Here is a 17,600-nt window from a genome sequence, read left to right as displayed (position 1 = left end):
AACACAGGAACTGCCACAGAAAATCTAACTCCTTTTTTCGGACAATTGGGCGTTTTACGCAATTGGAAAACAAACCAGTTTTGACTCGAACGTTTCAAAAGAATAAAAGCTCATGATTGAGATCAATTACAAATCTTGATCGGAGAGTAACATAATTTAGATAGTTTCACGAGGTACGCTATAGAACCTGCAAAGTCGTTTTATTTCTCACCATGCGCAAAGACCAATTGATGCCAACACAGTGACATTAACAAAACCTGCGAGACAATGCTCCGTTCAAATTTCCCATCCCCGACGTAATCCAAAAATGAACACTCGACTGCTGAACATCAACAAGTGCCCCCTTACAATGGGGTCTTCCCATAGTGGCCTTTCTGCCAGGGTTTTTGTACAAGACCAACACGACCTGGGCAAAACATTTTTAACTGCCGAACAGTAGCACACCACAGATTTGCTTTGTAGCTACAGGGGAAGCCTTCTTAAAGTGAACCACCAAGTAATTACGAATGCAAAAGTACGTGGACACGTTTGATGCCATTGTTCTGTATCATACACGGATGAGCGCGGTTGGCTACGTACGGCTAAGAAAGATGTGCAACGTGCATGTAATTCCCGATTTGTATATTCATCTGAAAAAATCTGAACCTGTTTTAGGAATTCATATTAGGAAGTTCGGACCAAAAATCTGGATGTTTCTGAGCACGTGCCCCTTTCCTGACAAAAAAAACCCAACGTCGCGTGGCATCGGCCCACGCTGTTTTTCTCATTGAGAAGACATTTTAAATGAGTACATCACGTGTCGTTAAACACGCCACCACCCGACACAGCCAATTAGTATGGTGCCAATTCGTAACGAGTACAGCACACCGGTGCGTTGGAGAGTAAACCCACAACGTTTAGAATGTGGATTTAAAGCTTTCGTGACTGCAGGGATTCATCTTCTTGGTTCTTTCGGTAAAGTCACGTAGAAGGGAAGTAATAAAATAATAAAAATAAAACATAATAAAACAATTCTCACGACGTTTCGGCCACAACGCAAGCAGCCGTCCTCAGGTGAAAACCAGGTCCGTCGAGGCGACAGAGTCTGAATGAAACAGCACACGAGCTTGGAGTATATATATAAGCTGGGCGCATTGACAAAGGAATTAGCATATCAAAAGGAATTTAGCATATTTATGGGAAATGCAGGAATGTGATTAGTATTGCATATGCATTATGCAGGATTAACAGCATGATGCTGTTAATCCTGCATAATGCACATGCATATGCAGTACTAATCACATTCCTGCATTTCCCATAAATATGCTAAATTCCTTTTGATATGCAAATTCCTTTGTCAATGCGCCCAGCTTATATATATACTCCAAGCTCGTGTGCTGTTTCATTCAGACTCTGTCGCCTCGACGGACCTGGTTTTCACCTGAGGACGGCTGCTTGCGTTGTGGCCGAAACGTCGTGAGAATTGTTTTATTATGTTTTATTTTTATTATTTTATTACTTCTCTTCTACGTGACTTTACCGAAAGAACCAAGAAGATGGTTTAGAATGTGATTGACGTTTTCGCCGGTAATTACCACCAGCTTCAACAGGCGATAACCAGAATTCCCCCCAAAAAACTATCATGAACATTGGTCGTGCAAGCCTACGTGTTAAACCGAGTACATCGTGTTATCCGAAAAAGATTCACATCCGAAATCCAATTATGATGAATCCGACACGCATCTCTAGTACAACAGGCCACACTTTAAAAGACAACGACCATGAGCAGATGCTATAAAGTTTGTTTATTCTCAGTAACACGCATCGCGGAGGGTATCAGGACACGCCACGCACCCCATCCTTTGGACACTGAAAGTGAAAAAACGTGTCCACGTGTTGGTTTCGATTTGCCTTTGCCTCGGGGATTCGACAGCGGCGCACGCTGCGCAGAAATATACAAACGAGGATTGCCAGATCAGCCGGGAGAGATGAGGAGCGTTACAAAGAAAGGTTTCAACAAGTGAAACTGAAATATGGTGGATCGATTCCACCCTCCGTTTAAAAAAAAGTACATTTCATTTTTTGTTCTTGTGACTGAAAATGAATTGCAGTTCAGTGTTTGGTCAGAGGGAAATAAGGCTCGTTGTATTGTAACTCAACTTTGCAGACACAACGATCTTCCTGCATTTGATGTATACTAACCCACTACCACGTTCAGACAGTAAGGCTTATGTCAAATATTCGTGTGATGCCCCGACACCGGTGATGAGCAATGTGAACTAGCCTTGAGGCTGAATACTTTGTACACATAGTTGTAATGCTGCGAACGTTAAGCACATCAGACTTCAGATTATGTAAAAACGCAACAAACTCGCACGAGTCGTTAGGAAACACGAAAACTCAAATCAGCCCTTATGTGCTCGTATAGAAAAAAATGTCCATCAAATAATTGAGCCTATAAAACGTTGCATAACATTCAGGTCGATTATGTCAACAATGCAATTTCCGGTTTGAAGGCGAATTTACAACACTTTTTTTACAAGCTGATTTAATGTTAATACTTTTTCATTGACCTTTGGGATAATAACGTGACTGCCCAAGTTCACCAATGCACCATTTGCTGACATGTCCAATCTGGATGATACAAACGTGCAAGTGCTCTTAAGAGTATGTCCTCTGCCTTCGGAGCCATGAGGAACAGAGAAAACAAAAACATTTCGTAACATTTGTGACCTTGTATTCCATTTCGCGCCACCGCGTTTCATTATCCCGTGCATGCAAATCATGTGGCTGTACGGTAGAGTCGGGTAAAATGTAAAGCCTACGTGTGAAACTAAAATGTTAAAATGTGGACAAACTGCCACACCCGTTCCGAACATGTGGTTAATGCTTCACAAGTGTAAATATAGCTTGCTTGACTCCACTACTTGTGTTTTACGGTTATTGTACAATTGGGTGTATGCAACACTGGTACATTTGTACACCATGATTTCCATTAGATGGAACTGCACTGGGTTCTGCACTCGTGGTTCTGCACCTACTGGACATCTGTGAAAAAGAGGTTCGTATAACTCATCGGATTCCCTCTGCATCTTAATAATAATAAAAATATCATATCAAAGGAAACCACATTTGATATGACATTGACACTGTTCGTCTGCATTCTCTTGTTCCCAGTTGTAAAATGTCATTTTAAATCCAATTTTCAGATCTCTAGAGGGCTGTCAGGTTGTATTTGCCTCCAAGGCCGCATATATCACCCACCATACACGGCCATGCTCACAGATGAGTGTGCATGCCTCCCATCAGTTATAAGGGAACATTATTCCAGGCAATTGAAGGCATTGTTTTCGTGCACTTGTGTAAGAGGTGGTGTTGCAATGCCTGGGATAGAACGCAACGCAGAAACGGTTTAGTAGGGTCTGGTGTAGACGTACTTTGGTAACATGACGTCTGTGGTTCGATCTCGTGTGGTGAGCATGGATGCAGATGTGCAGTGTGTTGCGTAGGGTACATTTGCCAATTCACTGCGGTATATAATACAGTTCAATGTATTCACATCATGAAGGATAGCCGGTTATAATTCAACGCTCGGCACCGACTTGGACAGGTAACAGTTGGCACGTTCACCAAAACATAAACATTCCTCATAAATCCTGCCTCGAAATCATATACACTGTTCAATGCCTAACACGGCTGGCTACGACGGCGGGTCATACAAACTTGCATTCGCTATTCCCTTTGTGATTTAAATTGTCATGCCACGTGGGGGTGTGGGGGGGGCGGCAGCACCTTGGCCGCTACATCGTTGAGGTTCGTTAACCATCAAAAAAACAGTGGCCGGTAAATATATCCTGCAAGGTTCATATGCAAGAGTAGGACATTGCTTTCTGTCGGCGTCGTGGTCAATCGATCAATAATCGGCACGCTTTTCAGAAGTGAATTGGGTCGCGGGGGTAGCGACTCCACCGTCGTGGTCAGACGTTCCACATTGTAAAATGTACCCGTGAGTTTACTCTGTTGAGAATCAACGCGACAATAATCGGCCCCTCCCCCCACTTCTGCAATCAAAATTGAATTCCCTGAATTGAAACGCACATGGCTGTACTCAACTACCTCTATATATTAAAGAAAAGTGGGATAGCGCGCGACTGCGCTGTGCGCACAACTGCGATAGGCAAAACACGAACTCGTTATCGTTGAGAATAAAAGCAAATCCGTTAGGTGGCGTTGAACACTTTTCAGGACAGCCCAAATGTGTCGTGCCCGTGCACAGAGAGCACGGCGGGTGTCACCACGAAGTGAGCCTCACTCCCCCCACCCCACCGCGAGGAGCAGTGCCCGTTCATCCAATGCCACGTTTCCACTGGCAACATTCGAGCCGCGCCAGCACGGGGGAGGACCTCACGGTAAGGGTTTTTTTTCTTTCCCACTGGTGATTTGCTGGGCCTCACCCAGAACTGAACCCTGATACAGCTTGGCCTCGAGACATCTGAATCTGCCTCTGGGCTATGCCGGGGCCACAGATGTGGTGAATCATTATTTTCGTCACACGTTTTGTCAGTCAAGACAAATAAACGGTATGACGCGGTGACACTGCGTCCACCATCAGCGGCTATGACGCTACTCGATTGGTTCTTCCGCTCGGTTGTGTTAAGTTTACAAACGACAAGACAAAGAAATATAAAATGAAGGCTTTTTATACAATTTATGCAAACCTAACCGACCATTACATTGTCTTTAGAGCTGCTTTTTGTGTTTTCATTTTGTTGTCCTTCCCCCGCGCCTCTGATTAGCGCGGTGAGCTACGTACGATACAATATAAGTTCAACATACGTATATACATTTGAAGTTTGCTTAAACGAAATATAAAACCAATAGATTTTACCTTCTACTACCACCCACCCCCTGGCCACAGCTACATTTCTACCCAGGTCACTCTTGCACATCACTTATCCTGGCTTCTTGAGTTCTCACCCCGAGCTACCCAGTAGAGGGATGCCATCCCCGAGGTGGACCACAAAGGGGTGCAGAGTGGGAGCGGCAGGGGCACAGGTATGGGTTGTATGGGTGCATTCTGGCCTGTAGATGCATTCTGGGGCTGTTCCCAGTCACGAATGGGAAGAATCGGCCCATTTTAAACTGCTCATAAAACATCTCATTTATGTTCTCAATGTACACACCAATATTAATGCTGCCAGAGACAGATTCGTCACTGTGGGATCCTTTCGGAGGGTGTCTATGGCAGATGACAACTATTTAACATCGACAAGATGCCGGTGACAGGGTGAGAGCTGTATGCCCGGTGCCATAAATGCAAGCACAGAGCAGAGGTCGCAATCGGGTACCTGATACCCGTACCCTACCCGATACCCGTACCCGGCCGGATACAGGTACCCATTTGCGACCCTGGTGCGGCCGGGTACGGGTAAGCCGTGAGTCACTGGTGAGTAACCGTTTGTCACTCATTTCGGGTAGGGTACGGGTAGCCGGGTACGGGTACCCTACCCGTACCCGGCTATCCGTACCCGGCCGGGTACCCATTTGCGACCCTGGTGCGGCCAGGTACGGGTAAGGACTCAAAACCCGTTTGCGACCTCTGGCACAGAGGCACCTCGTGTGAAGGCAAATGCCCGGCAATGCACTCATTCCCAAGCCAAACACCCGTGGCTCAATCTGCGCTAAAAAGGAGCGACCTTATGCTCCAGCACAGTTTCGTGCCCAACCGTGACATGTAGTGTGTTGCTGTACAGTTCACGAACGGGAGATATATTAATACCGCACGTGGACATACGGCACTCGCTGCACAATTCTGGGACGCGTGCAACCTCGGTGTCGTCGAAGACCTTTTCGGTGAACATATAAAACACTCGCATTGCACGAGGATGTGCAGTGCCTTTTACATTCCCCACGATCAACACACGTGACGTTAGACCAACGTATATCTTCGCGCATAATTGGATGGATATTTATTATAAATCGCCTGGAATGGTAAATTTAGTGATGCAGCCACCGCAGTGGTCCAAATCAAGCGAGTGCCAAGGGCCCCGATTGTTTCCGCTCGCCACAAGTAGAAGACACTTCGGTGCGACTCCCATATCCGCCACACTTCCTGGAGATGCTGGATGTGTGAAAAAAAACCTCTTTAACAGCTTCGTTGCGTTGGTTAGAATTCACATTGCTAACGGGCACTGCCTTCCATAGCATCGCGACATCTGCAATAATACCTTGTACCATGAAAAGACATTCGTAGCTGACGTGTCAGGATGGCAAAGAAACTAAATGTATTCCAATATAAAAAAAAAAGGCGCAAAGTGTCAAAATATATAACGAGCTGGAAATCCGGACGCTGCAATAAACACATCTGTTGCTCTTCGCCGCACGGCAAGGCCGTTCGCTGCCTCACGAGGCCACAGAGAGCGGGGCCGGAGCAGAGGGCCCACTGGGCCGTGCAGCAGCTGTTGAGAGCCACTGCGGAACGCTACGACGGGCTGCGACCTCGCACGACGCGTCGGATGCGTGAAGATGCAAGGAGAACATTTTCAAACAGCTCTGCTTCCCCGGGTGCAGAAGCTGAACGGGGTGAATGGAACGGAGATGAAAACGGAGCTGAACGTCGCGCCTCTGTGAATGACGACGGGGAGCAGTTACCGAGCGGTGCGCTTTAATTGGATTCAAGTGTGATATAGTGGAGTCCGTGGTTCAGCATTGCGCAGTGTTGTGTAGAATGTGTTGTGTTAAGTGTAATACAGCAGCAATCCCAGTGTGATTCATCATTAACACCAAATAATAATTTGCATCGCTGTCGAAAATACGAGCAACGAAACAAGCAATGTGCCTCCTTCACATTTCTGTCCTTTCTTATATTCTCCACGCTGCTCATGATTATTGTGTAATTTCTTATTTAAATAAAAACTCAACAATTTTCTTGTATTTAAGACATATCTCTAACAGAGGATTTTTGCGCACAAATGGCAATTCAGCAGCACCTCCGATCAGCACGGTGGGCTACGTATGGTGCAAATGAAGCTCAACATACATAAGCCTGACTGGGCTGCTGATGAGACGGTGAATGTTGAAGCTGTCCAGTTTGCTTGTGATGGGATATGTAAAAAAATATATTTTACACGGAGGGAGAAATATATGACGTATCGTCTGCTTATTTACTTTGTTCTTTATATTCTCAACGACAATGGCAAATGATTATTCTGCTCTATATGATGTGTTGCAGCGTTTGTATACACAGCAAGACTCTTGTGAAACCACACCACACAGCACATGCACCACCCAGCACGAGTGCTGGGCGATGTTTCAACCGAGGGTGCCCGTGGAAGGCAGCACAGAGCCCTGTGGCTGTCTCCCTACATCCTGCTGCACTGCTTCTGCACCACTCCCCACACCCACTCCCCCCTCTGGCACTCAACACGATAACCCTGTCCTTCTGTGAACAATCACTTTCGTCATCAATAATGCTCCCTTACCCGCGGCGCGTAGGGTCTCCCTCATCGAGTGTGGTTAATAAAGTCAAATACAGAAGGGTGGGGGGAGTGTGTGGTTAAGAAAAGTGACACCTCGTGTTTAAGTCGACGGGTTCATACACGGTTTAGTGTGCGCTGCGTTGCACCACAATCATTCGTAGCGTCATCTTTCACGTACTCCTCGTCTGCGAAAGAAACCAAAACGTTCCCTTCTCCGCAGAAGACAGGCGAGTGATGAATCCTTCGGGGCGCCCGCCACCGCGGCGCCACATTGGACGATGACGCGGCTCGTTGGGACGCGGCTCGTTGGCTCGGGCGGTACGCGAGGAGTCGCCCACGCTGCCGCGTGCCGTGCCGCGTGCCGTGCCGGCGTCGCCCGCGAGCTCTTAGTCGAGCGGGGTCGGGTCGGCCATGGGCATGGTGTGCAGCACCTGGTCCAGCAGCTGCAGGGCGCGGTGCAGGTGGATCTCGATCCAGCACGGAGTCTGCTTGATGCTCTGCCGCGGGTAGTCGGGACCCCAGCCCTTGACGAAGCTGAGGCGCAGGATGCAGAGCCGGCGAAGGTCGTCCACCCCGATGCCCGCTGCCGCCGACAGGCCTGGGAAGAGGGGGGGGGGGCGGCACGCCTCTGTCAGTTGCGTGAGGAATAATGAAACGAATGACGTTGTGGTGTCACGTAACTATCGTGCTGTCAATTATTCTGGAACATTATTTTTTACGAAGCACTAGTGTAATTGGTAACAGCCATTTCGCTCCGTTTAGATTTTTGTGCCATTTCTATTGCATACATGTTTCGTGAGACGATAAAATATGAAAAAAAAGCGACGATAATCCCAAAATAATGATATTTTGCAACAACAATAAAACCGATACAGTGATCATCGTACGATCCATCATATTACCATATTGTGTCAGGGAGGGTGGAGGCTAACCAGTTTGGCAATGTGGCTTCTGCTCTATCATCATGAGTTGGTGACATGTCAGAGACGTGAGGGCCCATTGAACCTAACAATTCTGAGCCATAATCATCACAGATGAAGCATCATGAGTGACGAGCACAACCTAGTGGCTGATATCGGCAACAAGTACATACAAAAGTCCAAATCTCCTCCCAGTTACAGCAAAAAAGAGCACCAGTAATGTAAATACCTCATTTCTATTACATCGGCCAGGTTCTCCAAAGGGGCAATCACTGTTGGTTTCCAACAAAGTGGTACTCATTTTATTGTCCCCAGAATAATGATGGTCCACCAAGTCACCCACTATCCCTTCCCGAATGGAGTTTGAAGCTCATAATCGTGAGTTTATTGGACCCATCATCTCTCCAAGTTATTTTTTTAGCAAGGGACTTTATTAAATTTTTCGGAGATGGCAGTGGGATTTTCACCATGGTTTAGGACGCCGACCAGATGAGTAGCTTCCCACACCTGTCTGTGTACTGTACACGAATGCATACGAGCATAACGTGTAACAACAAAAAGGCTATTTCTGCTATAACTTTGTTTTACCGGGTAAGGCTCACTGAGCTATATTCCTTTTTTCAAAAGCAAATTGGCCACAAATGATAGCTCAACAAAGTGGCATATCATGCAGACATTTCTAAATGTAGAGGGGAAAACCCAGAGGACCCTGAGAAAAATCCAAGCGACTACAGAGAAAGAGAGACATGCAAACTGGAAATATGCGGGTGTCAGGGTCGGGATCGAACCCACGACCTCCTGTATACCAGGCGAGGTAGTCATCTCTACTACCACCAACGTTCGCATAGACAATGCTGCGTTGCCAACGAAGATGGCAGCTGCCGCTTACTGATGGCAGGAGCGATGCCCCCAACGGAGCCCGGCCCGGGGATGTTTCCGGCCACCGCCGCAGCCTGCGCCGCTGCAGCCGCCTGCGCCGTGGCCGCCTGCTGCTGCATCTGCCGGTGGCACTGGCGAAGGTCGAACACCTGGCGGGCACAGCGGAACGTCCAAGACACGGAAACGCTCGCACGCAGCGGGCGATGCCAGAATTGCGAACAGGTCCTCCCGTTTCAGCCTTCGATAGAGGAGTTAAGGTGACGCGTCACGCCCGCCGTGGTACCTTGATGTAGGCGCCGGGGTAAATCTTGTGCACCGCGTCTCCCGGCGCGCGGCCTGCCTCGCGGTCCAGGTAGTAGCTCTGCACGAAGACGGCGTGATCGCTGAGGCAGCGCACCCACACGTCGCCCTCGCCGCGGCACTCCAGCTGAACGCCCTTGCCGATGTGCAACCTGCCAGCGTCACCCCGTCAGTTTGTACGCAAACCAAATGCATCCGCTCTGTGCAAGCAGTGAAACATCATCTGATCTGTGGGCCTCTCGTTTATTTATGGCGGCTGAGGCTAAGTTCTTCCCATCATCCACATATAAGCAGATAACAGAAAGCATTCGGAAGAAGGCAAAGCCGAATTTTTTTTCAATGGTGCGTTTTATATCGCTCAATACATAGCCCAGGGTGTCATAGGCAATGTGCCCATAGCAACTACGATCTCATGGCGCGGTGACGTGGCACAGCGGCAGCGTGTTCGCCGTTGAGAGGTTCGCGGTTCGAACCAGACGAGGAGAGATCCGAAACAGGAGGCCGTCGCGTGCCAGTGTCAAGGTCCAAATATTCCCAAATTAGAAAAATGACCAATAAATTACAAATATAAATAGCAATCGTTGGCTCCAACTGAGATTAAGTGAAGCTGTCCTGGGTGTAAATAATTGTAATAATTACAATAATAATCGTAATCCCTTGTTATCACATCAATCTCTCTGGTAAATTATTCTGCCACGTAAAATGTCGAGGCGTTACAATCAAAATGTGTACATTCTTCAAAGGCCATGGGCGTTTTCAGTACGTTACATGAGAGGTTTGTGTTATGATGGTGTCGGATGAACAATTACAAAGGTTTAGAGTACACTGTGATAATTAGCAGGTCTCCAAGTCACTCTTGGTTACTACTGACAAATCTTTGATCTTAATTATATTTAACTCCATCTGAAAAAAAGTGTCTTTGCAAACTTAACTGGTATCAAATGTTTGATTTTCGTAAGCTTTCTCTTCTGTAACCCAAAACTTTAAGCCAATCTAGTCGAGAAGATTAACGTGCTCATCTCGTTCATTCAAGAAAATAAGAAAATCAATACAAGAGAACATTCCATAACCGGTGACACCGGGGAAAAAAAGAGAGGGCCTTCCTTTATGAGTAACAATATTCCCATATAAGGCCCGCGAAATTATTTGGTCTGGCCCTGCCAAGGCAACCGCAGGCGGGACTCGAAATTCAATAAATCTAGGAGCAAACCTGGAAAATCAGTTGCGAGTAGCAACATCATCAATACCAGCTAACATCACACGCCTCACCAAAGAGAAGCAGTTCCAGCCATCACATTAGGGGTGAGTTAATTAAATGTTTGACCAAATATAACAGGCTAATTTTTTAGTTGATAATTTAGTATGGCCCGTGAATGATGTTATAAATATCCAAATGGCCCTTGGCAGAAAAAAGTTTCCCCACCCCTGGGTTAGGGGAAGGGTAGAGTAGGGGAGGGAGGCCACAATAGGGGGTGCGTGTCTGGGTTATATCAGAGGATTCACCTCTTCATCTAGTTGGTTAGGTTTGTGTTTAGGACATTTAAATATGGGGATTAAAAGAAACGAATAATTCTAATCATAATATTTTAGAAAGTAGTTTTGCTGGCTGACTGGCTTCCTGGCTGCCTGACTTGCGGACAGATGAGCGCGCATGTGCGGTGGTGACATCACCGCAACAAGTAGTTTCCTTAGCAGTTCTTTAGAACTGCTTTTCATGTTTAGTTTGTTGTCCTTCCCCCGCACCTTCTCCCGCAACCGATTAGCACGGATGGCTACGTACGGTGCGAAAGAAGTTAAACTTTCATGCATACCACGCACGTCCACGTGATGAGGTCACCCGCATCCCACAGCGTAGGGGCAGGGTTCATGCAGACGCCCCCCCCCACCCATACTCCACCCTGGCCATGTATTCCTAGCAAATGCGTGGGATATGCTATACTATTATATCATACGCAATGAGAAAAAAGTGTGGCTGGCTCGTTGGCTGACGGGGGAGGGAGGAGTCGAAAGAATGTGTGGGTTTTCGATTTAAAGCTTTCATGACTGCAGGGATTCATATTCTTGGTTCTTTCGGTAAAGTCACATAGAAGGGCAATAATAAAATAATAAAAATATAACATAATAAAATACAATTCTCACGACGTTTCAGCCACAACTCAAGCAGCCGTCCTCAGGTGAAGAAACAGAGCTGTCGGAAAGAGAGCGTCCTGCTTGCGTTGTGGCCGAAACGTTGTGAGAATTTTATTGTATTGTTTCATCTTTATTATTTAATTATTTCCCTTCTACGTGACTTTACCGAAAGAACCAAGAAATAATGTGTGGGCTGTTAGTTTCGTTGAAAAATATTTGTCAACATGTGATTACAACCTGACTTTCATGGCTCACGGGAGTGTTTATCTGGCGAGGAGGCAATGCTGGTAGAGCCACACACAAGTTGCGAGTTCAAATCCTCCAAGGGTAGAGAGAATAGCTCTCACCAACAGAGGATTTTTCTTTTTTAACAACGAAAGTTTTAATCCACCGGTATATACGTTTTATTTCCCTGGCTCTGACATCACCGGTAATACAAGCAGCGGTTTCCCTATAACCATTCGCCATGGCAGCGGCAGAGCACAGGTGAACGCACGCACGCATGCTCACCTCGCTCTCTCGCTGGCATCGGTACGGTGGACGTTGGACAGCTGGCCCAGGCAGAAGCGGTCTCCTCCCGACGGGTCCACGTAGCCGTCCACCGTCACCACGGGGCAGCTGGAGGGCACCTTGAAGGTCTCCCCCACTTGCACGTCCATTTCAAAGTAGGCGATGGAACACCAGAACTCTGGCCCCGCTGAAGGTGTTCAATGCAAACAATACACGGGCTTGACGTTGCACAGAGTTCAAATGCATGCAAGGTAACTTCCAATTGAGATCGGTGGCGGGTCATTTGTTTAGTCAAGGGACACCTCAAAGAGTCCCGTTTGGGCTGTTCTGCTATGTCCTTGGCCGCCTGACAAAAACCCACACGCGACGGGATAACTCAGAATCCACATCCGGTACTGCAAAATACCCAGTGGGCGATGTTCACACCGGACCCCCTTGGCACGGTGTTATGTGTCACACCTCATGCACCGTATGATGCCTGGACGTGTGTGGATAACCTCGGGCCTGCACAATCTGCACAATTCCAGGCTGCAGCTGCACAAATCCAGCCTGCAGCGGAGCAGTGCTCACCCTCACTCCCCCATGTGCCTTCACGGTGAAATAGCCAAACATAGCCATCAATTGAGCATCTCGCAAACACGAAGTTACTGTGCTCTGTTCGTTTTTTGCATCAATGCACCCAGCGCTGTGTCGTACCTGTGACCTTTCACAGGGTAAGGGCATGGCAACTCCCCCTCCCATCTGTATATATTTACTAAATTTAAGCCCGGTCGGGATGACATTTTCATGCATTCAATCATTCAAACTGGGAATCTTTTGAGTGTCCACGAACTTTAAGCAGAATAACAGCAACAACACGTTCAATTGATTGTAATCAAAAAGTGACACCGAATGTCTGTAAAGGTGAAGCCCTGTGCTCGATTTTTGACGCCAATGCTGGCGGGATGGCCCCCCTCTGCCGCCAACTAGGAGGGTATTTGGCCTACTCTTCCACACTGGTCAGATGTCTTGGAAGAGGTCGAAGTACCCAGACCGTACCTCACCAGACGCGACTGCTGGATGTGTCTGTAATATTTATACATTTATAAAAAAACTGTATAAACATGAATTTCCATAAGCATTTATTATTTGTAATTTCCTGGACCGTTGCTTGTAAAACAGACACAGCGCCAAACCCTCGCCAAGGCAAAGCAACGGAACGGCTTCACACCGCACAACGCTTGCAACAAGGGCTCCCATGTGGTTTTTACGATAGGGATTAAGAAGGCCCTCGTCGCAACGTATCAATCGATGTATAGATGCAGGTACAAGCCCCTCACCCGGGTGTGCAGAGATTGGCGGCTGGAAGGTGAGCTCGTTGTGATGAGACGGCCCTGAAATTAAAGGTTCCAGACAAACACGTTTAGGCACCTCGACTCCTCGTAAAAACACACGTACACACCGTTCAACACGCAGGCTTTCACGACCAATATTATTTATAAAAAAGGTGTCTGGGTTAGATCGCGTAAGTATAAATGTGTCGTAATCCTCCACCACCCGACACAGCCAGTAAGGTTTGTCACATAAACAACGCGCCAATTAGTTACTACTTCAGCCCACCGGAGTGTTTGAGAGTAAATCGACAACATTTACAACTTGAGTAGTACGACGTTTCGCTGGTAATTACATCCAGCATCATCGGGCGATTTGCCAGAATAGTGAAGCAATCCACCGTGCAATCATAAGAGGCGGTAGATAATTTTAAACGTTTGCACACTCGTCGAGTGTAAAGGAACCCGCTGGGTGCGAAAGGGACACGTCGAGTTGACGAAATTGCGACGTACGACCCACGGGGCTCTATCTGAAAGAATAAAATCTCGACGAACTGGAGCATGAACTCGGAAATAAGCTGAGACATCGTTGGCATCAGCGAGGTGAGAATAGGAGGGAGAAGTGCATTTTCATGCATTCAATCAATCAAGTGCAAATGTCCTAAAAGCAGCAGACACGTTTGAGTTAATTGCAATAATTATGGTAACGAAAGAGATGGCTGAGAATCGTGCAGGAGTCGAATTATTCGTCTCTCTGTGAATTATACAGAGAGACAGGATCAATAGAGGAAGAGGGTTGATGTGGAACAAAGCAAATTTAATGTGGGCGGCAGACTCCAATGCATTCGGATTCTCTTCCAATAGCACCATGACTCTTTTTTGTAAAATGTTCTGATCATTCAACTTGCTCGTACATGCTTTTGCAGATGCCAATGAGTCATTTTGTTGCCTTGTTCCAAGGATTTTCAGAGACTCTACAGCTACCCCATCTATATACTCTGCCTTGCTGTTTCTTATTGTCCTTATGGTTGCTGTTGTTTGGCTGTCTAAAGTGTCAGGCCCGTTTGTATCAGCTTCTATATCTTCCTCTAAACCTCCAAGCTTGGCCTTCCTTATCGTAACGTGTCTCAATGCACTCCCCTTCAATCTACATCGAATCTCCTCTGGCTCTGTCAATATCTCCCCATTCTTCGCCTTTATTTTCCCTTAGCTTGTTTCTCGTCTCAAGATATTCCTGCCACCTCCTTTAGTTTCGCAGACATCAGGTGTGTTTGTTCTCTCCCGTCAAGCTTGTCATTATTACGTTTGATCAGACTCCTTCTACTCCGGCACTAGGCCACGAGTCTTTCTGGATAATGGAGGGAGGAGTCGGAGAAGAGGAAACCCAAACGAGAAACCCACCGTTAAGTTATTCATTCTTTTCTGCTTTTCATAAATTGGCAATTTAAGGTCAGGTTTAATACGTTGAATACATCCTGATCTGTACGATCGCTGTGCTTAGATTTCTATTTTTACAATACCCGCACTACTGTTGCCATGGTATTGTTGTTGACAGCAGTTGGTTCATGAATAGCAAAATGCAATGCCTGTAAATCAGTAAAATTAACTGCAAAGATGCTGCACTGCAAAAAAACTCAAATAACAAACAATTGCCAAAGCCAGCCCTCGTAAGCACGCGTTGCATTCGCAGCCCACAGTCCAGAAACAAACAGCGCTTGATGCCACTTCCATCCCATTACGCAGAAAGCATCTGCAGCAGACATTTGGCGTCCTATTCACACAAGAATGAAGGTCTGCATAAAGCCTTGGGCTATTGTTATTTCCTATTTGGCAGAGCAGTTCAATACAGGTCAGGTCCCCCGATGTGAACACAAATGAACCGCCCCCCACTTGCGCTTAGCCCGGCCGTCCCCAGCCGCCACACTGCCGTCTCTTCACCGCCGCCGCCGCCGCCGCCAATCGGGTGCGCGAGCGAGCGGTACACAGCCGCACGAGCGCACGGCACGTCCTCGCTCGGGTTTTAGTCAAAAAGGGGTCGCTTGAGTTTCGTCTGCCGAGATGTGTCATCCGACAAAAGGGAGCGCTCCCAAACGGAACACGATGTTCAACGGCGTGTTTTTCCGGAGAGCGCCGGGGAATGGTAAACACTTGAATTACAATGCACGACGTAAAATAATGCCTTTGGCTCTGAACAAAAAACAATCATTGAAATTCTGTAAAGTAAAACAAAAGAATCAATGCAATTACAGCCAACTATGTTGAAATCCTTTACATGTAGGATGTCACAAGGTGTTTTGATAGTAATCTTTATTTAAAAAAATAAGTTATTACATTATTTTCTAAGGGTTGACGCCACCACAGATTCACAATTTACTCTCATAATTTGATGTATTGCAATTCTATACAGTTATGTTAATGGTTTGTAACAAAGGCTGTGCACGAGACTCTGATCATCCATTATTGAATTGCCAGATGATTTTTGGTTTTCCTAAAGCCACAATGCGTCACTAACAGCAGCGGACTAACAACAGCGGACTACTCTTATCCACCATCATTGAACCTGAACACCCCTGCGTGTGCCATGGCAAGCAGATCTCTGTGCTTTTTTAAACTGATGGTGGACATTCATTCAATTTAAATATTGGCTATTGTGTTTGGCACCGATTACTGCATTGATATATACGTGCCGAATCTCGCCTAAATGCATACACTGAATGTTAGATATTAAATATACCAAAAAAAGGTATTAGTTTATTAAAAAACGTATATGCTTTTAATCCAGATATGGTGTTTACAGATCTCTTTAAAACATAAATGAAGGGAAAATAATGTAATTTGCATATTACAATTTTAACAGTGTTAACACAATAAAAATGTGCAATATTTCAAACGTAATTTGACATCTTTAACTCTCTCTAGCCACGCCGCACAATTCATAAAGTAACTCGCATATAACCGAGGCTTCCAAAATGGAGCGTAATGATGCGTGACATAGCGTATGTCACGCATCATTATGACATACACTTGCCTGGCTTTAAGTTTTCCCTGTGGTAATCACCTCTGTGCACCACTCAAATGCCTGTCTTGGGAACCTGCCAATCCAGCGTAGGTGCACCTAGCCATTGCAACCTCCTCTTGTTGGGTCAAATGTTTTTTTATTCCGATTTGTACCATTCATAAACTTTCAAGTTGCTTACCGTGTCCTGCCATAAAATCCTCCAAAGGCAAAACACAAATTTAATAGTTTTTTGTTCCTGTTAAAATGAGCACGAGGCAATTGACATGCCCTTAGTACAGGTAAGGCAATATGCAATTTAAAAATGGGGTTTCCTTATTAAAATACGAAACACATTTAACGACAATTTAAGGCTTTCGTGACTGCAGGGATTCATCTTCTTGGTTCTTTCGGTAAAGTCACGTAGAATAGAAATAATAAAATAATAAAAATAAAACATAATCAAATAATTCTCACGATGTTTCAGCCACAACGCAAGCAGCCGTCCTCAGGTGGAGGTGGAGAACAGGTCTGTCGAGAAGACAGAGTCTGAATGGGGTGTGTCATTCAGACTCTGTCTTCTCAACAGACCTGTTCTCCACCTGAGGACGGCTGCTTGCGTTGTGGCCGAAACGTCGTGAGAATTATTTTATGTTTTATTTTTATTATTTTATTATTTACATTCTACGTGACTTTACCGAAAGAACCAAGAAGAACATTTCACGACGTCGGTACAGTGAGCCTCCGAGGGTCGATTATGCACACAGCCAGAGTCCACCGTGTGGGATGGGTGACACTCACAGTAGTGGTTGGGGTGGTGCAGGGGAGGGTGGTGCTGCAAGGGCCCGTTCTGGTGGTGGACCATCGACGGGGTGTAGGTGGCTGTGCTGCTGCCCGTCCAGTTTGTGACGCTACCTGCAGCAAGATACGCACACGCGGGAAATGTGACAAAAAGCGCACCGCTACTTCCAAACGTGGTGCGACAGATTCTAACACACAATGCAAAACGTTTGCAACAATACCGCCTAAATATCGCACAGATTTTAAATCAAAGCCAGCCCCCATTGGAGACCTCTGGATCTGAAGGATTGCCCATGGA

General features: G+C 46.4%; 1 protein-coding gene across 4 annotated transcripts in view; it reads right to left on the bottom strand.

Annotated features, from left to right (window-relative positions):
* Nucleotides 1-1,769: 1,769 nt before the first annotated feature.
* LOC133354255 (mothers against decapentaplegic homolog 4-like) overlaps nucleotides 1,770-17,600 on the bottom strand; it is a 31,177-nt gene continuing 15,346 nt past the window's right edge. For all 4 annotated transcript variants that reach the window (XM_061570954.1, XM_061570956.1, XM_061570957.1 and 1 more), the window contains 6 exons: nucleotides 17,303-17,416; nucleotides 13,516-13,569; nucleotides 12,197-12,383; nucleotides 9,540-9,708; nucleotides 9,267-9,405; nucleotides 1,770-8,055 (listed from right to left, as the gene is read on the bottom strand). In XM_061570954.1, coding sequence (XP_061426938.1) covers nucleotides 7,844-8,055; nucleotides 9,267-9,405; nucleotides 9,540-9,708; nucleotides 12,197-12,383; nucleotides 13,516-13,569; nucleotides 17,303-17,416 — 875 coding nt within the window. In that variant the 3' untranslated portion in view covers nucleotides 1,770-7,843. The remainder of the gene's footprint in view (nucleotides 8,056-9,266; nucleotides 9,406-9,539; nucleotides 9,709-12,196; nucleotides 12,384-13,515; nucleotides 13,570-17,302; nucleotides 17,417-17,600) is intronic.

This window comes from Lethenteron reissneri, chromosome 46 (genome assembly GCF_015708825.2).
Source record: "Lethenteron reissneri isolate LAM-NWPU_2019-01 chromosome 46, ASM1570882v1, whole genome shotgun sequence".
Lineage (NCBI taxonomy): Eukaryota > Metazoa > Chordata > Hyperoartia > Petromyzontiformes > Petromyzontidae > Lethenteron > Lethenteron reissneri.
This window is presented reverse-complemented; position numbering and strand designations above follow the sequence as displayed.